This window comes from Lycium barbarum, chromosome 2 (assembly GCF_019175385.1).
Source record: "Lycium barbarum isolate Lr01 chromosome 2, ASM1917538v2, whole genome shotgun sequence".
Lineage (NCBI taxonomy): Eukaryota > Viridiplantae > Streptophyta > Magnoliopsida > Solanales > Solanaceae > Lycium > Lycium barbarum.
This window is the reverse complement of record NC_083338.1, coordinates 111,253,667-111,275,183: the sequence shown is the minus strand read 5'-3', so window position 1 is coordinate 111,275,183 and position 21,517 is coordinate 111,253,667. Positions and strand designations below refer to the sequence as shown.

The 21,517-nt window shown below is 41.0% G+C and overlaps 1 protein-coding gene across 1 annotated transcript; it reads left to right on the top strand.

The window, feature by feature from the left end:
* Nucleotides 1-13,956: 13,956 nt before the first annotated feature.
* LOC132628744 (uncharacterized) lies at nt 13,957-18,411 on the top strand. Its single transcript, XM_060344507.1, has 4 exons — nt 13,957-13,962; nt 14,982-15,278; nt 15,458-15,664; nt 18,340-18,411. Exons 1-4 carry the CDS (start codon nt 13,957-13,959, stop codon nt 18,409-18,411), a joined length of 582 nt encoding a protein of 193 aa, XP_060200490.1.
* Nucleotides 18,412-21,517: the final 3,106 nt, after the last annotated feature.

Below are 21,517 nucleotides of genomic sequence, written 5' to 3'. Positions count from 1 at the left end.
AAGCGGGCTGAAAGAGCACCGCCACCGGTAGTAGAGGAAGATGAGTCCCAGAGTGCGGCTCAATCTCAGTCCTCCCAGACAGTGCCTATTACCGAGGAGCACGTGGGAGCCTCAGCCCCAGCTCCAGCTCCTCCACTGAATGCTTCGGGCCAAGACGTGAGAGAGGCCATTAATTTGTTAACTCAGTTGGTTGCGGCCCAGACTCAGAGGCCAAGCGCAGGGCAAGGTGACAGGGCTGTTAGTGCAAGGGCCCGTGACTTCATTGCTTTGAAACCCCCGAAATTCTTTGGGTCGAAACCGGAGGAGGATCCCCAGGACTTTATTGACGGTATGCTAAGGACGCTCCGGTTGATACATGCTTCAGACACTAAATCGGTAGAGCTAGCGTCCTACAGATTGAGAGATATCTCGATCCAGTGGTATACAGTATGGATGGCTTCGCGGGGAGCCAATGCACCTCCGCCGGTATGGCAAGAGTTTGTTGATGCTTTTCTCCGTCACTACATACCTCCAGAAGTTCGGCGAGCTAGGGCCGATAAATTCTTGAATCTGAGGCAAGGTAGCATGAGTGCTACAGAGTATAGTCTCCGCTTCAATTCCTTGGCTAGGTATGCTTCGGCCATGGTAGCGGATATGGGCAATCGGGTGCACCGGTTTGTGAAAGGCCTAGGGCCACACTTGATGGATAAATTCTTAACTGCGTCCCTTCAGGATGGCATGGATATTGCACGCATTCAGGCACATGCTCAGGAATTAGAGAAACACCTACAGCAGCGGAGAAATGAACGTGAGCAAGATAGGGGACATAGCAAGAGAGCTAGACCTTCGGGTTCGAGGAGCGAGTCCAGGGGTGGACACAGACAGTAGCTTCCCAGCCAATCAGGCTATTCTATGACCAGTCCACCTCCACGGTTCTCAGGCCAGGGCCTTGATAGATCTGCTCATTCAGGGCCGAGTCCGCGTTATACAGGACCTCAGTTCAGAGGTGATTTGGGCCAGTCAAGGCCACCCGTACCACCGTGTTCCCAGTGTGGGAAGATGCATTGGGGTCGATGCCGATTTGGTTCAGATAATTGCTATTCATGTGGTCGGCCAGACCATCTTATGCGTGATTGCCCCTCAGTACATGGTAGAGGTAGGACCCAACCATCAGGGTCGGTAGCCGGATCTTCGGCATCTGTACGCCCTACGGGGCCAGGTTCACATGCGCCAGTCGGCCATGGTAGAGGTAGAGGCAGTGCTCCCAGTACTAGCGGTCCTCAGCACCGTATTTATGCTTTGGCTGGACGCCAAGATCTTGAGTCTTCTCCTGATGTGGTCACAGGTATATTATCGGTATTCTCTCATGATGTATATGTTTTGATTGATCTGGGCTCCACATTATCATATGTTACTCCATATATTGTGGGTCGATTTATAATTGAGCCGGAGTCTGTCAAGCCTTTTGAGGTGTCTACACCCGTGGGTGAATCGGAATAGCTAGCCGAGTATATAGGAATTGTGTGATTGTGATTTGTGATCGTCGTACCATGATTGATTTGCATGAGCTAGAGATGGTAGATTTTGATATCATTATGGGCATGGATTGGTTGGCTTCTTGTTATGCCAATGTTGATTGTAGAATGAAGATGGTTCGTTTCCAATTTCCGGGAGAACCAGTCTTAGAATGGAAAGGAAATTCGGCATCACTAAAAGGTAGGTTTGTTTCCTATCTAAAGGCAAGAAAGATTATCACGAAAGGGTGTATTTATCACCTAGTGCGAGTTCAAGATGTAGAAGCTGAGTCGCCGACTCTTCAGTCAGTTCCGGTAGTGAACGAATTTTCGGATGTGTTCCCGGAAGAGTTTCCAGGCCTTCCTCCCGAACGAGAGATTGATTTTGCGATTGATGTGTTGCCAGACACTAAACCCATATCTATTCCTCCCTATAGGATGGCACCCGTAGAGTTGAAAGAGTTGAAGGAGTAATTGAAAGACTTGCTTGAAAAAGGCTTCATTAGGCCTAGTTCATCCCCGTGGGGAGCACCCGTGTTGTTCGTCCGGAAGAAGGATGGCTCCTTGAGAATGTGCATTGATTATCGGCAATTGAATAAAGTGAAAATTAAGAACAAGTATCCCCTCCCGAGGATTGATGATTTATTTGATCAATTGCAAGGTGCCAAATGGTTTTTAAAGATTGATTTGAGGTCCGGGTATCACCAAGTAAGAGTTAGGGAGAAAGATATCCCTAAGACAGCTTTCAGAACAAGATACAATCATTTTGAGTTCCGAGTGATGTCGTTTGGGTTAACTAATGCACCGGCAGTGTTTATGGACTTAATGAACAATGTATTCAGGCCTTTTCTGGATCTATTCGTGATTGTATTCATCGATGATATCCTAGTATATTCTAGATCCGAGGCAGAACATGCGGATCACTTGCGTATTGTCCTTGGAGTTCTTCGAACTCGAGAGTTATTCGCGAAGTTTTCCAAATGCGAGTTTTGGTTGAACTCAGTGGCATTTCTGGGCCATATTGTTGCAGCTGACGGTATTCGAGTGGATAGCCAAAAGATTGAGGCAATGAAGACTTGGCCAAGGCCCACGACCCCTACGGAGGTTCGTAGCTTTTTGGGCTTAGCAGGTTATTACAGAAGATTTGTTAAGGATTTCTCTTCTATTTCTGCACCGCTCACCAAGTTGACTCAGAAGTCAGCTAAGTTTCAATGGACAGATGCATGCGAGCGTAGTTTCCAAGAGTTGAAAGACCGATTGACTTCAGCCCCAGTCTTGACACTTCCAGAGGGATTGGAAGGATATGTTATTTATTGTGATGCTTCAGGCGTCGGGCTAGGCTGTGTATTGATGCAAAATGGTAAGATGATTGCGTATGCTTCTAGACAATTATGGAAACATGAGCAGAATTATCCTACCCATGACTTAGAATTGGCCGCGGTGGTCCATGCTTTAAAAATATGGAGACATTACTTATATGGTGTCCACGTGGATATTTATACAGATCATAAGAGTCTCCAGTACATCTTCAAGCAGAAAGAGTTGAATTTGCGGCAACGACGATGGCTAGAGTTGCTAAAAGACTATGATGTTGAAATCTTGTACCACCCCGGAAAGGCAAATGTTGTGGCTGATGCTCTTAGCCGTAGGTCGATGGGAAGTCTAAGTGATGTACGACCAGAAAAGAAAGAGATGGCCCGTGACCTTCAGCAGTTAGCTAGCCTAGGAGTCCGAGTGGTGGACTCAGGTAGCAGCGAAGCTGCTATTCAGAATTCAGCAGTTTCATCGCTAGTAGCGGAAGTAAAAGAGCGACAATATGAGGATCCCATGCTAATGCAGTACAGAGATACACTCCCTTAGAAGGAGGAGTCATCATTTGATATTTCGGAAGACGGAGTTCTCCGATGTCGAGGCAGGTTATGTGTCCCCAATGTGGTAGGTCTACGTCACCAAATATTGAGGGAAGCTCATTGTTCCCGTTACTCCGTTCACCCCGGAGCGACGAAAATGTATCATGATCTTAAGTCCGTATATTGGTGGAATGGTATGAAGAAAGATATAGCGGAATTCGTGGCTCAATGTCCTAATTGCCAACAGGTGAAGATCGAGCACCAAAAGCCGGGTGGCTTATTGCAAGCTATAGAAATCCAAACTTGGAAGTGGGAAGTGATTAATATGGATTTCATTACAGGGTTACCCCGTTCTCGACGTAAGTATGATTCCATATGGGTGATCGTGGATAGACTCACTAAATCAGCTCATTTCTTACCGGTCAGGACGACCTATGTGGCAGGAGATTATGCCAAGCTTTATCTTAAAGAGATAGTGAGACTCCATGGCGTTCCGGTATCTATTATCTCCGATAGAGGGACTTAGTTTACAGCTAAGTTTTGGGAGTCCTTCCAAGAGGGTTTAGGGACCCAAGTGCGCCTTAGCACGATATTTTACCCCCAGACCGATGGGCAAGCTGAACGTACTATTCAGACTCTTGAAGATATGTTACGGGCATGTATGATAGATTTTGGAGGAAATTGGGATGACCATTTGCCACTCATTGAGTTTGCTTATAATAACAGTTATCATTCTAGCATTCAAATGGCGCCGTATGAGGCTCTATATGGACGAAAGTGTAGATCCCCAATTGGGTGGTTTGAAACCGGAGAAGCTAAGTTGATAGGGCCAGACTTGGTCCAGCAAGCAATAGAGAAAGTCAAACTCATACAAGATCGGTTGTTAGCGGCTCAAAGTCGCCAGAAGTCCTATGCGGATAATCGTCGAAGGGACTTAGAGTTCCAAGTTAAGGATTGGGTATTCTTGAAAGTGTCGCCAATGAAAGGCGTTATGAGATTTGGCAAAAAGGGTAAGCTTAGTCCCCGGTATATCGGACCCTATGAGATTGTGCGCAAAATAGGCAAAGTGGCCTATGAGCTAGATCTACCTCCAGATTTAGAGTCAGTCCATCCAGTATTTCATGTCTCGAAGCTTCGGAAGTGTGTTGGAGATCCTACGAGGATCGTCCCAGTGAATGATATTCAAGTGATAGAAAAGTTAACTTATGATGAAATACCCATTGCCATATTAGATAGGCAAGTACGGAGGCTTAGAAATAAAGAAGTGGCCTCAATTAAAGTTCTGTGGAGAAATAACAATCGAGAGGAAATGACATGGAAAGCGGAAGAGAATATGCGATCCAAATACCCACATTTATTTCAGCCCTTGGAAGAAGTCAAAGATGAGATGCCAAAATCATAAGGTATGCATGTTTTCCCTTTTATACATTCAGGCCGTGTGTGGCCAAATTTATAGTGTTGTTGTATTATTGCCCTGAGAGGCATTGTTATTGTGGGTTGTTGTGACAGGGTGGTAGTGCCACATTACAGAGGAAACTCTGGCGAAATTTTTATAGAATTCCCCAAGCCTTTAACATTCGAGGACGAATGTTCCTAAGGGGGGTAGAATGTTACACCTCGGAAAATTTTCCGTTGGTACGCAAGAGAATGAACTAGTGATGAATATGAGTACATGATGTCCATGAGCAAGAAACGACGTTGATGACCTTAAGCGAGATTTCGAAAATATCCGATGTGAGACGAGGAAGTTGGCTAAGTTAAGATGAGATACAAGGTGAGCAATGCATGTGCATGGACGGGGGTGATTAAAATGAGAAGTCTAAGAAATATGGGAAGTTGCAGAATTGCAACTGCCCAGTGGTCGTATATTGCAAAATACGGACCGTAAAGTGCAACACGGTCCGTAAACTGGCAGTCGTAAACTGCCATGCAAAAGCTTCAGCTTTCTGCCCAGTGGTCGTAAAGTGCAAATACGGACCGTAAACTGGTATACGGTCCGTAAACTGCCAGGTCGTAAACTGGCATGCCAAACTTCAACTTTCTGCCAGCCGAGGAAATGGTTAAATACGACCAGGTGGACGGACCGTAAAGTGATTTACGGCCCGTAAACCATGGTCGTAAACCACCATGAAGGCAGCCCAGCTTCTGGTTCTGGAATGGTTAATTATGCCCATGGAGGACGAGCCGTATAGTGGAATACGGACCGTAAACCTCCATGGACGACCACTGTTCACCCAGCACAGATTTTTCAATTCATTAAATGTGAGGATCAAGACCTGTCTTATTTCATTTCCACATTACACCACTTCTCTCTAAAACTTCTCTCTACATTTATTATATGAGTTTTCAAGGATTATAAGCCATCAATAACATTAAGACAAGTGAATCAAGGATAAGGGAATCATCAAGGATCATCCAAGTCAAGAAATCCAAATGGAGAAAAACTAGGGTTTTGCTCAAAGAGGACTATTATCAACCAAAGATTGTTCCTACAACTTCTAAGGTAAGATTCATGATTTTTACAAGATGTTTAAGGTATTGGAGAATTAAAATACATGGATTGTAGAAAATGTGGTCAACTAGGTCATGAATGGTGAATAGTGACATTTTAAGAAATAGTTTGGATTGAGTTATGAATGTTGTTGTGTTGTGATATGAATGTGTTATAAATAGTATTAAGATCATGAACTAGACACTTTAGACGAATGGACGAAGTTGGGTGTTATGACCATGAATGTGGGTGAATTAGAGGCAAATTGAGGAATCTAGATAATGTGAATGACTAATGGCCATTGTTATGATATTAATGAAGGTATAAACGCTAGCATTGTAAGGGAACGTGCAAGTGTAGAATAGTTCGACGGAAAGGTATGTAAGGCTGACCCTTCTTTCATATGGCATGGTTCTTGGCCAAATTTCTAATTCCTCTATACGAGTATGTTGTCTTCACATGGTTGACATTCCGAGCTCATAAGCTCACGACCCTTGATATGTACTATGATTATACTATGTTCCTCGGATGACGAGTAAGTCTATAATGTAGATGTAACGATAATGATGAGGATAGAAATGATGATGAGAGTAAAATGAGATTAGAGATGCTTACGAGCTATGATATATGTATATGTATGCCTATGAAGGGCTATGATAAGACCCCGAGCTTATGATGCCGGGTAAGACTATATGTATATGACTATGTATAGAGTATGTATACGATTACGAAACGCGCGCACACCTATGCAGATGGTACGGATAACCCTGACGCCTTGGTAGGGCCAGGTATGTATGATCTTGAGCCTTGGTTGGCCAAGTATGTATGACACACCGATCCTACGAGGTTGGGTATGCTATGTAAATACTATGTATATGATATGACCATGTATATAATATGAATATGAGTGTGATAAGACTTAGTAAGGGCATGTATACGAATATGAACACAAAGCGGCATGGCTACTATTATGGGATACGAACGACGATGGATGCAAGTAAGCGACATGATGATGATGATATTACTCTCTCCCCTCCTATGCTATTTCATATGATATCTATTATGCTTCTATATTGATATTGATCATGCTTTACATATTCAGTACATTCTTCGTACTGACGCCCTTTTGTTGTGGACGCTGCGTCATGCCCGCAGGTGCACAGGGAGACAGACTTGATCCATAGCTGTTTATTCAGAGATTGCATAGCAGAGCTCCATTTCTTTCGGAGCCGTAGCTTTTGGGTACTTATTCTTTTGTGTATATAATTATGGGCATAGCGGGGTCCTGTCCCGCTCATAAGATATGTCATACTCTTAGAGGCTCGTAGTCATGTGTATGTGGGTAGAGATGTTCGGCCATGTCGGCCCATGTTTTGTATATCTTTTGTTGGCCTCGTCGGCCTTGTACTTATGATGTGGCATAGATGCCTATGATATGTTAAATGATGATGGTCGTCTAATGGGATCAATATGATTAGCGATAAGAAAAGCACGAATTGACTTATGGTTCACCTAGATGTTATGTTATGTACGATAAGGGGGTGCCCGGGTGCTCGTCGCGGCCCCCTAGTCGGGTCGTGACAGATTTTAGCAAATGGAAACATATACGGCTAAGATCTACTAAAAAAATACTCGGAGAAACAAATTTGGCCTCAATCCGAGAGGTCTTCAACGAACCAATGAGAAATCGGCATTTCAAACATATACATACAAAGACCATTATGATTTGCAGAGCTTTGAGACTGTTGTAATGAAAAAGTAAAGTAAAAATACAAATTTATACCTCGTTTGGCTTGATTTTTGATGAAAGAGGAAGATGAATTAAATACTTTTCCTCAAAAAGTACACACCACGACTGTACCATGCCTGTGGCATTCTGAAAGTTTTCCAAAAATGGCAAACCACGTAGGAGAGAGGAAGTCGCCTTAAGGCGGCACTAGGGTTTAAAAAGCCTTCAACTGAGAAAATAAGAACAACCCCTTAGGGGCGCGTTTGGTTGAAGCCTTTGTGCTTTTATATTTTTGAGTTGTTGGGCCGGGTCAATCCTTAATAGACTGGACCCGAAAAAAAGGAACAGGCGGCCCAGTTTTAGACATGTGTATACATGAGATATGCACATGTATACGTATATTCATGTGTATATCCATGTATACATGTATATTGGGAGGATCTTCTACATATAATTTTAAACAAAAGCCATATTTAAAAGAATGTCCACTAATTGAACATTTTTTTTTGCAATCAATACCACTTTTAAATTAATTTGCTAATTAATTTCTAATTTGCAAATATGACCCTAATTAAGATAAAACATGAATCAGGCTATTAAAGTGAAAATCAGATTATTCAATTCATTATTTCAATTGTAATCATATTTTGACCATAATGACATATTTGTTTCAAAAATTAAAGTTAAATGGCAAAATTGAATGTTTATTTTAAATAACCAATTTCCTTGTATTAAAAGAAGTGAGATACTTACTAAATTGATTCAATTTTTCTAGAAAATACAAATATTTTTCTAATAATATGTAAATTAATTTCCAAATGACATGCAATATTTATAGAAATTATTTTAGCAAGTGAGAATGGTAAAATATTTTCTAAATAAATTTATATAATCATTCTGGCTTCTAAAAATACCTATTTCACTCCATTTAATATTCAAGGACTGTCGATGATTAAAATAAATTATGGGAGGTCAAAAATTAGGTGTCAACAACTGCCCCTTCGGTGTTCGGGGATGGTAAAGCCATCGCTGAGCAACGAAATTTGACTAACCCTAATTTTTGACTGACCATTTCAATATTACCACTTTCTTTTGTGCAATTTTCAAAATATGTGGCCGGACCCTGGTTTCTGGGTTTCCTACATATCTCAGGTTAAATGAGAATTTAGGTCATTTGTAGTTTGACTCAATCATGATTTCTAAATGTATTTTAAACAAATTCTCAGATTTTTCGGTTATCAAACTAGGATTTTTGGTGTGATTGGCAGGAATGTGACTGACCCTCTGGTATTGAGTCCGCTTATATCCCTGGCTTTGCGAATCAAGTCACTTTTAGTTCGACTCGATCAGAAGAAAAGGATATCCCTTATGCGGGAATGCCTTTGTGTGTGTCGGTGTGTGTCCGACCGATGGCGGAATAAAAACAAACAAATAAGCATATAAACAAACATTATTCTTGTGTGGCTGAGTGGGGAGGAGCGATCTTCCAATTCTTGGCCGGAGAGCTTGACTCTCATGGGCACCTTATCTCGACCAGCTACGTAAGAAAAAGTTCCACGTTTGCTCCGTATCTGCCTGGATTTTGATTTGATCAACCTGCTCTATTTGGCTGCTACATATATGCTCCTATCTAGTGAGTAACATTGGATTTTATGACGAATACTGCGGTTTTTCGAACCGGATTTACATCATCTTATTTTCTTGAGCGAATACTGCAGTCTCTTGACGGGTTTTACATCGTTCTGCCTTTTTTGAGCGAATATTGTAGTCTCTTAACCGGTTTTACATCGCTTTATCTTTTTTGAGAAAATACTGCGGTCTCTTAACCGGTTTTAAAACGCTGTGTCATCTTGCTATATCCAGTAGTTTGTATGCGTGGCCCTTTTGGCAATTGAAATAAATGGCCCTCTTGGCATGTTTGTATGAATTTCCCTCTTGGCATGTTTGTATGAATTACCCTCTTGGCATGTCTGTATGAATGCCCCTCTTGGCATGTTCGTAAAGTAGATATGCAATGGACCTCTTGGCAAATAAGAAGAAGTGATGGCCCTCTCGGCAACGGGAAAGTAGATATGTAGTGGCCCTCTTGGCAGATAAGAAGAAGTGATGGCCCTTTCGGCAGCTAGAAAGTAGATATGAAATGGCCCTCTTGGAAGATAAGAAGAAGTGATGGCCCTCTCGGCAACAGAAAAATAGTTATGCAATGGCCCTCTTGGCAGATCAGAAGAAGTGATGTCCCTTTCGGCTATAGGAAAATAGATATGGAATGGCCCCTTTGGTAGATAAGAATAAGTGATGGCCCTCTCGGCAACAGGAAAATAGATATACAATGACCCTCTTGGCAAATAGGAAGAAGTGATGGCCCTCTCGGCAACAGGAAAATAGATATGCAATGGCCCTCTTGGCAAATAAGAAGAAGTGATGGCCCTCTCGGCAACAGAAAAATAGATATGCATTGGCCCTCTTGGTAAATAAGAAGAAGTGATGGCCCTCTCAGCAACAGGAAAATAGATATGCAATGGCCCTCTTGGAAAATAAGAAAAAGTGATACAAATGACAAATATGGCCCCTTTGGCTAAATCTTCTTTCTTTCGTCCTTTATGCCAGCTGTGACCCTTTTGGTCAGGTATGCCGTTCGTTCTTGTTGCGACCCTTTTGGCCAAACATTTGCCTTTGTGTCAATTTCAGTCATTTTGTAGCCTTTGTGGCTTAATATTTTGCCCTCGTGGCATTTTTCATCCTTTCATAGCTTTTATGGCTAGATATTCGCCCTTTTGGCATTCAAAACCTTATAGCCCTCGTGGCTGGATTTTTGCCCTTATGACGTTCTGATCTTTTATAGCCCTCGTGGGTAGATATTTTCCCTTGGTGGCATTCATAATCTTACAACACTCGTGGCTGGATATTTTTGCCCTTATGACGTATTGATCTTTTATAGCGCTCATGGCTAGATATTTGCCCTTGGTGGCATTCATAACCTTACAGCCCTCGTGGCTGGATATATTTTTGAAATCCTAATCTCAGTAGTGGTCTTGATCTTCTTTGGTGAACCTTTCCCTGTGCATAAAGCAAAGTTAGAAAAAAGTATAGTCTTCCGATGTCCTAGGGACCTGCATCAGAAATGGGTTAGGTTTTCCCTATTTAAAGTTGATTCGTGTCGCCGCCACTGTCGCATCTTCGGCTTTCTAGACTCAAAACCCTCTTCGATTCCGGTATTTGATAGATGAATTTATTCTCATAATGCAGAAAATCATTTTTGTAAAGTTACTATAAAAATATCTATTTGTAGGGAAATAAATACGTTATTTTGAAAGCTGTAAGGTTAATTGTCATGACATCTACTTTAACTTAGGGAGATCCCTTCTTTCGTGACTGGGGTTCTTGACTTTCTTTGCGCGAAATTTTTGAGACCTTTTCTCAAAAATTCTGCCCCAGTTCGAGTCTTGATCGACGAACTCTCGTGCCAAATCTTCCAAATCTTCCAAGTTGCGGGAAATTTTGAGTTCTCCTCAAAATTTCTTCCCAACTTTACAGTATTGAATAAATGATAAATTTTCTCAAAATTTCTGCCCCATATTGAAACTCTGGGTTAGCTGACTCTTTGCAGCGGATTGACGGCGTAAGCTTTTGAGTTCCTCTCGGAAATTCCACCTTAATGTGGTGATCCTTGAGTCCTTCGTGGAGTCCAATCTCTGAGGCTTCCTAAGGGTTTCTTGGGTTTTTCTTTTGGTGCGAGCGAGCTCAAAGAGCACCTACGTATCCTGTCGCAGTAGGAATTCAGGTCGAACATAGTTCGAAATAAAATAAAGGAGTTTCTGGTTTTTACTAATAGTGTGACCGGGTCCCAAATGGACTGCCTATGTATCCCACTGTGGGGAAGTCAGGTCATTGCATAGTTCAAATTACAAAAGATGTTTTGGTCTTTCCTATCTATTACAAAACGATTATAAGCAAAAGGGAATAGCTAATACAAGCGGATAAAATGACGATTACAAACAAAAGTACTATTGCAGACTGAACAACTTGTCTCTTATGCTTAGTAGCGTATGATTGGATCTGAATTGATTGGCTTCGTCCACTCTGGTCCGTCCATTTCTACCAACACTATTGCTCCTCCGGAGAGCACTTTGCGGACCACATCAGGACCTTGCCAGTTGGGAGCAAACTTCCCTTTGTATTCATCTTGATGTGGGAAAATTCTTTTGAGCACTATTTGCCCAATTTGGAAAAGTCTAGTCCTGACTCGCTTGTTAAAAGCTCTTGCCATTCTTTGTCGGTACAGTTGACCGTGACATATGGCAACTATCCTTTTCTCGTCAATTAAATCCAATTGCACATATTGAGCTCGGACCCATTCAGCATTGTCCAATTCTGCTTCTTGAATGAATCTCAAAGAAGGTATCTCAAGCTCGGGAAGTATGACTGCTTCAGTACCTTAGACTAAAAGATATGGAGTCGCTCCTGTTGAAGTTTTGACCATAGTACGGTATCCCAGTAGAGCATAAGGCAACTGCTCGTGCCAACCTTTATAATTTTCAGTCATTTTTCTCAATATCCTCTTGATATTTTTGTTGGCTGCTTCTATAGCTCCGTTCATTTATGGCCGGTAGGCTGTCGAGTTTCGATAAGTGATCTTGAATTGCTCATAGATATCGTTCATCAGATGGCGATTCAGATTTTCTCCATTGTCTATTATGATGGACTCGGGTATACCAAACCGACATATGATGCTGGTTCGTACAAAACCAGCTACCACTTTCTTTGTTATTGTCTTATGAAACGTTTCTTCCACCCATTTGGTGATGTAGTCAATGGCAACTAAAATGAACCTATGGCCATTTGAAGTTGCGGGTTCAATGGGTCCGATAACATCCATGCCCTAAGCAACGAAAGGCTATGGTGAGCTCATAGCATTAAGCTTACTTGGAGGGACCTTGATTAGATCACTGTGGATTTGGCATTAATGACACCTTTGCACATATTTGTAGCAATCACTTTCCCTGGTCATCCAATAGTATCCAGCTCGCTGAATCTTCTTTGCCAGTACGAATCCATTCATATACGGCCCACGTGTCCCAGCATGTACTTCCTCTAGAAGTTTGGTGGCTTCATCGGCATCTACGCATCGAAGCAGACCCAAATTCGGCATCCGTTTGTACAGTATTTCCTTGTTTAGGAAAAAGCCATTTGTCATTCTTCTGACAGTCTTTTTTTGTCCATTTGTAATGCCTTTGAAATATTCCCTTCTTCCTAGACACATTTTGATGTCATTGTACCATGGTTTGCCATCTGGCTCAGCTTCCACATGGCAACAATGGGCATGTTCCTCTTTCAAGCTTACCCTTAGCGGGTCGATGTGACTGCTTTCAGGATTTTGGATCATCGACACTATTGTGGCCAGTGCATCGACAAATTCATTCTGAGCCCTTGGCGTATGTCGAAAATCGATCTTTTTTGAATTTCTTGCACAATCTTTGTGCCAAGTTCACGTATGGCAAGATCTTTTCATTCTTGGTGGCCAATTCACCTTGTACTTAATGAATCAGCAGATCGGAATCTCCGATGACTAGTAATTCATCGATATTCATATCCAGTTCCATTCAGAGACCTAGGATGCAGGCCTCGTATTTAACCATGTTGTTGGTACAACAGAATTTGAGCTCTACGGCCACGGGGTAGTGTTTCCCATTTTCTGATATCAAGACCGCTCCGATTCCGGAACCTTTGTAATTCACTGCTCCGTTAAAGAACAGTTTCCAGCTGGTCTAAGGTTCCGTCGCTCCTTCTTCTATGGCCAACACCCTTTCTTCTGGGAAATAAGTACAAAGCGGTTCGACCTCTTCATCTACCAGACTTGCAGCTAGTAAGTCAACCAAAGCCGGTCCTTTAATGACTTTCTGGGCTACGTACACGATGTCGAATTCACTTAACAGCATCTTCCATTTGGCCAACTTCCCGATGGGCATGGGCTGACGGAATATGTACCTCAATGGATCCATTTTGGATATAAGATGAGTGGTGTACGAAGACAAATAATGTCTCAATTTTTGAGCCACCCAAATTAGAGCACAGCAGGTTTTCTCCACTAGCGTGTATCTTGCTTCACAAGATGTGAATTTCTTGCTCATATAGTAAATGACACGTTCCTTTTTCCCTTCTTCATTGTGTTGTGGAGCTTTGGAGAGCTTGGAGGAAATGTGGGAAATGAAAAAGAAGCAAGGGTCAGCCATGTATATAAAATAAAAATCTGACCCGACTCGATTATACGGCCAATTATATAGGCCGTATAATTTATACGGTCCGTATAATTGGACCTTATAATCTCACCAGGGATCGCCCTTCTCTGGACTACGGACCATTATACGGGCCGCATAATCTATACGGTCCGTACAAATGGCTGTACAACTGAGAATTTTCGAATTTCATTCTCGTCGACTCGTTTGACTTCCAATCCTCGTGGAACCTTCTTGGCACTTATATAAAACCTCATTAACCGTACAATATGCCCTATAGCATCCCCTCAAGATATTCCTAAATAATCATTAGCTCAATTATAGCGAAAACCTTTCCGAACACAACTTACATTTCACTTCCTTCAACAAACTAAACTTCACATATTCATATGACTTCGAAATCTTATAGTATGCACCTTAAGCTATCTAATACTTTTCTTAATCTCATAAGGGTTTCATAAGCACATTAAGCTCACGTTAGCCTACTCACAAGGCAATAATCCGAAATTTTCGAAATGTAACAGTTACCTTCCAAAAGGATCAAAGGAACATATCTTATGCAACAATCCTCAAGAGAATAAAATCTCTTGCAAATTGAATGATCAAACGGGGGTTGTACAATTGGATTCCACCAAATAGCAACAAATCAATCTTAAACAAGACAAGGGTTTCATTCATATATCATAAGCAACCTTTGTCTAAAATGAGTCTAAGTGTAGCTTATATAGAAAAGCCACACACTGGTCCTTAAAACATAGCCACATACGACTCTTAAGAAATAGACTACATGGCTTGTAAAGCAAATGAAACTTAGCCTAAGTATAAGCCACACGCATGGCCACTTTAGGCTAGACCATTGGCTATCATAAACAGATCGCGGGTTCCTCTTATGGTCTCGGAAGTGTCGACGGCTCCTGAAATGAAGACTCCATCTCCAAAGCCTAGATGGATGTCATGTAGAATCCTGGCCGGATGGCTGGAACATATGATGGCCAGTTTGGCTTGCATCATCCTCTCCTTCTTGGAAGGATTTCGTCATCAAAATGGCAGCATCATCATCCTCGACCGCATCAGCATGGCACATAAGGATCATTATCAACATGTCTCTATGGATCATCGCCATCATGGTTATTTGTACTACACCAGTTGGCTTGTGTTGAGGTGAGATCATCGTTTCTGAAGTAGATTAAGCCAAGCCAGTTCGAGGACGCGAGCTTGCGCAAAATTTGTGACAAGGTTTTGAGTGGTGAGGCCAAGGAGGCCATAACTGACAGTGAGGGCGTTCTGAGGATTAAGCAGCGTGTCTTCTTCCCTTGTGTTGATGATTTAATTCGAAAGATTTTAGAGGAGTCTCACAGTTCTAGATACTCTATTCATCCTGGTGCTACCAAGATGTATCACGACTTGAGGAAACACTATTGGTGGGCTAGGGTGAAGCATGATATCGTTGAGTTTGTTTCACAGTGTCTAAATTGGCAGCAGGTTAAGTATGAGAACTAGAGACCCAGGGGTACGCTCCATAGGATGCCTATTCCCTGGTAGAAGTAGAAGAAGATAACTATGGACTTGTTGTTAGTCTTTCGAAGACCTTGGGTAAGTTTGATTCGATATGGGTCATTGTTGATAGATTGACCAAGTCTGCTCATTTCATATTGGTCCAGGTCACCTATACTACTACGAAGTTGGCCCAGATTTATATCTGTGAGATTGTTCGTCTGCATGGGGTACCTATTTCCATCGCAACTGATAGAGACACGACATTCGCATCCCAGTTTTGGAGGACATTGGAGTCTGCGTTGGGCACTAGGTTGGATCTTAGCACAACTTTTCACTCTCAAACAGATGGCCAGTCTGAGCGGATGATTCAGGTTTTAGAGGATATGCTTCGAGCCTGTGTGATTGACTTTGGTGGTCATTGGGACCAGTTCTTACCATTGGCAGAGTTTTCGTATAATAATAGTTACCACTCGAGCATCGATATGGCCCCATTTGATGCTATTTATGGGAGGAGATGTAGATCTCTTATCGGGTGGTTTGATGCGTTTAAGGTAAGGCCATAGGTTATTGACCTTGTGAGAGAGTCCTTAGATGAAGTTAAGGTAATTCAGGAAAAGCTCTTGGCGGCTCAGAGTAGACATAAGGAATATGTGGATCAAAAGCAAGTTTTGTTCTCACCCATGAAGGATCTAAGTCCCAGATTCATTGTTCCATTTGAGATCCTCAATTAAGCGGGGGAGGTAGCCAATGAGTTGGCTTTGCCTCCAGGTTTGTCCCGCGTTCATTCAGTGTTTCATGTCTCGATGTTGAAGAGATATCATGGTGATGGTTCTTTTATCATTTGTTAGGATTCAATCCTGTTGGATGAAAATCTATTTTATGAGGAATAGCCGATTGTTATTCTAGATAGGGAGGTTCGTAAGTTGAGGTAAAAAGAGATAGCATCCGTGAAATATAAGTCGAAGAATCGTCATGTTGAGGAAGCTACTTGGGAGACCGAATCTGATATACGTAATAATTATCCCCAACTTTTCATTGAGTCAGGTACCTTTTCCCATGTTTCCCTTTCTTATTCGTTCGGGGACGAATAATTATTTAATTGGCATCTGATGTAACGACCCGCTAGGTCGTTATGGGGGCTTTGACCATTTTACCCTTGTTAGTGCCTTCCCGAGAATAGAAATGAGCTTAATAAGAACTCATAGAGTTAGAAGTCTAAAAACTAAAACTTGATTTGTTTATTAGTGGGCATTATTTGAAACTTGTTGTATGATCATTTGGGGGGCTGACTTAGTAAATTAGACCTCCGTTGGAAATTTTGAGGCTATAGGTGAGTCTGTAGTGTGCTTTTATGTATATGTCCATGTTTGTTTTGCGTCTGTAGGGCTTCGGATTGATGTCTGCATTTTGGGTGAAAATCTGGTGAAAAAACAAAGCTCACTGATCGATTTGGACCGCTGCAGCAGTGGTATTACTACTGTAGCGTGTCCATCATAGCGGGGCGAGAGTCGCCATGGCAGAAATGTTGAAATTAAATGAGGTCCGCCATAGCCGGACCATTCCCGCTCTAGCGGGACCACCGTAGCGAACGTCAACCACTGCAGCGGTCGACGGGAGGCAGAAACTGTGTTTTATATTCCATATTTCGGACCCATTCTCTGCATCACGAAAAACAGTTCCCAAGAAATATTAAGGCAATTTTTCTAAGGCTAGGGTACCACTCTTTATCAAGATAAGTCTCAACTTTTATCTCCATTCATTCCATAATCGTCTTAAGTCCCTACATAATCTAAGGTTCTTTAATGGTGAATTGAAAGGTTAGAACCCTAAAAACTTTGAAACCCCTGAATAATGAATGGGTTGTTGATTTTATTGTTGTTTAATCATCTAGGAGTATATATTATCATTTTCTAAGATGAGAATTTCATTATTAATGGTCAAAATTGTTGATTGAAACTTAGGGTCCCAATAAAAATGGAAGATTTAGCCTAAAACTGATTGAAAGGAGTTGAATTGACTAGAAAACCCATGAAATGATATAACATGATTGTTCAGATTGATTTTAGGATGAATTAATTCCTAATGATAGTTCACCAATTGAAAAAAAGGTAGAAGTAGTGGGGTTTTCTTCCCCAAGTTGTTGTTGAGTAGATGATTCCTTACTCACTTAGCGTTATGATTTCTAGACTTTGAACGTTCCGAAGCTTTGCGAAAGGAGAAAACTGTTGCAGAATAATTGTATTATTCCAGTTTGGCTTTAAGGTAGGTTACGGTTTACTTGAGTTAGACTTTGGTTAGTTGATTATATATTTAACAAAGTTGTTAGAAGAAAGTGTGATTTAGTTGGTTTGAATCCTGATTATGTGGGCTTGTTTCCATTTTTTCATATACCGAAACTGAGATGAAATTGTTGTGTTTTGAAAAGGAAGGAGTTAATATATACGCTTCTTGTTGATTGAGATGGTTGCATATTCATGCTGTGTTGACTGAATTTATCTGAGTCTTGTTATGACTTGTGGCATGGTGCCTTGTATTCATTAACATTGATATTATTGACTGATCATTTTCCATATTGTCTGTTGGACTAGAAATACGTTGAGATTCATATTGTGATTAGATACAGAGATATAAATATATAAAGGCACATTTGACAGGGGTGAGGATGTGGCCTAGATATGGGCTTGTGATCCGAGGTCAGTTCCGGAGCGAGTGGTACATGGACACTATGGGTCCCTTACCGGTCATGACTATTTGGGGAAACAATACCATTTAGCATGTGTGTACACAGTTGAAATACTATCATTGTTGCATTGCATTTCATCCGACTTATATAATTCATGTTGATGGTTGTGGCTGGACTTATCTTGTTTTTGTGTTGGCTTATTTCGGTTGATGACATTCTTTGGTTATGTGCTATTGCGCCTATCTGCCTATCTTATTGATTTTATGAAGTACCCATGATACTAATCTTAGTGGGCCTATTATATCTACAGGTACATAGTGTTTGTACTGATACTACCTTGCTGCACTTTTTATTTGAATGCAGATTGTGTGCCAGAGACATCTTCCAAACCTCATATCTAGTGTCAGGCCAGTTCCAGATCAGATCCGAGGGTGAGCTCCTATTCATGCCATGTCGCCTGAAGATCTTTCCTTATTTGGATGTCTACTATCATTCGAGACATTTATTATGATTTTAGACATTTATTTCATTCATTAGACAACTTTATGTTTTAGAGTCTTTGTACGATGACTTTCAGATCTTTGGGGTTGTAATTGTTAGGACTTCTGCAGTTATTTTATTAATGCCAATGATTTAGACTTATTCATGATTTATTTCTGGTCATTAATTTATTCTTCAAATGATGAAGAAAAAAGGGTTAAGGGGATAGTTCACCCACTAGGGGATTTGTGTGGGTGGCACTCACAGCTACTTGGGTCGTGACACTCAGTTGCCAGGTTTTTTTAAACAATGTGATTTGGGGGCGGTATTTATAGTACCCCAAAATTGACCAAACCCTAATTCTCAACCGATGTGGGATTTTGTAATTTCTTAGAGTAGCTTCGCTCAAATCCTCATCCAACGGTTGAGAAAATGTTAAACAAACAAGAAAAGGTCAGATTTGACCCAAACGGAGTCAATCCACATGGTCCTCTATGAACCAATAGAAATTATGGATTCAAAATCACAACAAAACAAAACCCATTAAGATTTCAGTCCAGTTGACCGTTGATTTGCAGTAAAAAACGAAGAAAAAGGCTAGTGAATACCTTGTTTGGTTGACACTTGGTGAAGAGAGGGGGTCAGCATTAAATGCTTACCCTAATCGACCATGCTAAAGCAGTAAAAGATGAAGTACGCCTGAAACATTGCCATTTCAAGCAATGATGACGCAGGAGAAAGGAGAGATGGTGGGGGCGGCTAGGGTTTCAAAAGAAAAAATGAAGAGGAAAGAACATGGGTATGTTTGGATGATGAAATGAAAGAAATGGGGGGATTCCCACCCCCCCCCCCCCCCCCCCCCCCCCCCCCGTGGAGCTGGGTTGGGTCAGTCCTTTAATGGACTGGGCCCCGCTGAAAATAAAAGGGCAATTTGCAGGATTGGTCTTTAATTTTTTTCCCCTCAAATTGGTGGTCTTTAACTTTGCCCTTTGCTAAAAATCTCTTGGTTTCGAGTTTGAACCCCCGCTCAGTAAAAATTGCAAGGTAGAGTTTGGATTTGCGAATTTTGGCCTTAAGAAAATTCTGCCTTGCAATTTTTTTTTCCTACTGAGTTGAGGTTCGAACCCACAACCTAGAGGTATTAGGCGAAGGGCAAAAATTAAAGACCACCAATTTGAAGGGAAAAAAATTAAAGATCACCCCAAACGATGGTTAATCCGCGCAAAAAATATGAAAATAAAAGGAGAGAGAGGGGTAGCCAATATACAGATACATATACTTGATATACATGTATACACATGTATATCCGGGTATAAATGTGTATATATAGGGAAACTTAAGCATTCAATTTAACAAATGGCCACAACTAAAACAATTATGAATTAAATTCTTTAATTAATGGCCTAATGTGACTTAATTAACTAATTGACTAAATTAAAGGACAGGGTCAATTATGCAAATGGACTTAAATTGCAAACATAGCCTCAATTGACTTTAAACCAAGAAATTTGGTCATTTCAATTATGGCCATATTTAGCCTAATCAAGCAATTAAAGGAGATTTGCAATGATGACCTCAATTGGTTTAAGCCACGAAATTGGCTATTTCAATTAAGATTCAAACTTAACCAACAAATTAAAGGCTAATTTTGCAGTAATGACCTTAATTAACTTTAGGCCATGCAAATTAGTTGTTTCAATTAAAGCCAAAATTAGTTAACAATGGATTATTTCAATTGTGGCCCCAATTAGCCATTTAGTGATAAATTTATTGAAATTAACCATAATTAATTACTTGATTAATTATTATTAACTCAAAAATTGGAACGATGCAAATTAAGTATGCAAATTTAAGAATTAGGGGGGGGGGGGGGGGGGGTAAAGTGATTAATTCATTTAATTGATCAGATTTCTTGAATTAAACGGAGTAAAATGCTTGCTAATTGATTTTTTCTCTGATTATTTTAACAATTAAATAGATAATTGTTTTAAATTATCTTCTTGATTAAATTTAGCAAATATTCCATATTAATTATAAAAATGTGTAAATTAATTTCTAAATGATCTATAATATTATTGAAGTTGTTTTACAAAATGAAATGGAGAAATATTATCCAAATAATTTTATAAAATCATTTTGATTTGTGGAAAATATGCATTTTACTCCATTTGATATCCAAGGACTCGAGGTAATTAAAATAATTTATGGGAGGTCAAAATTAGGTGTCAACAACTGCTCCTCCATTGTTCAGGGATGGCGGGACCATCCCTGAGTAACGAAAATTGACTAACCCTGATTTTTTACTGACCCTTCTCTAAACTACCTCTCATTTTATGCGATTTTCAAACATAGAACCCTGGTTCCTGGGTCTTACATATATCTCAGGTTGTATGAGAATTTAGGCTACTTGTAGTCTAACTCGATAGGAGGAAAAGGGTATCCCTTATGTGGGAATGCCTTTGTGTGTGTCGGTGTGTACCCGACCGGTTGCGGGAAAATTTAAAGAAAAGCAAATAAAGTGAATAAGCAAGTAAAACTTTTGTGTGACCGAGCATGGAGTGCAGCAATCTTCCAAGTCCTGGCCGGAGAACTTGACTCTTATGGGCACCCATCTCAACCAGCTGCGTAAGAAAAAGTTCCACGTTTGCTCCGTATGCTTCTGGATTTGATTCGATCAGCCTGCTCTGCTTGGCAGCTGCCAATCTGTTTTCGTCTGCTAGGTAACACCGTGATTGATTTTGAAAATGAATACTGCGTCCATCATGCCGGATTTCATCATTTTGACCTTTGGAACGAAAACTGCAGTCATCTGACTGGATTTACATCGCTTTGAAGTTTTTTATTATGTCTGTCAATTTTTATGAATAAATGGCCTTTGCGACAATGTTTGAACGAATGGACCTCTCGGCTTGTTTGTATGAATGGCCCTCTCGGCATGCATGTTTGTATGAATAGCCCTCTCGGCATGTGTGTTTGTATGAATGGCCCTCTCGATAATGTTTGTATGAATGGCCCTCTCGGAAACGTTTGTATGAATGGCCCTCTCGGCAATGTTTATATG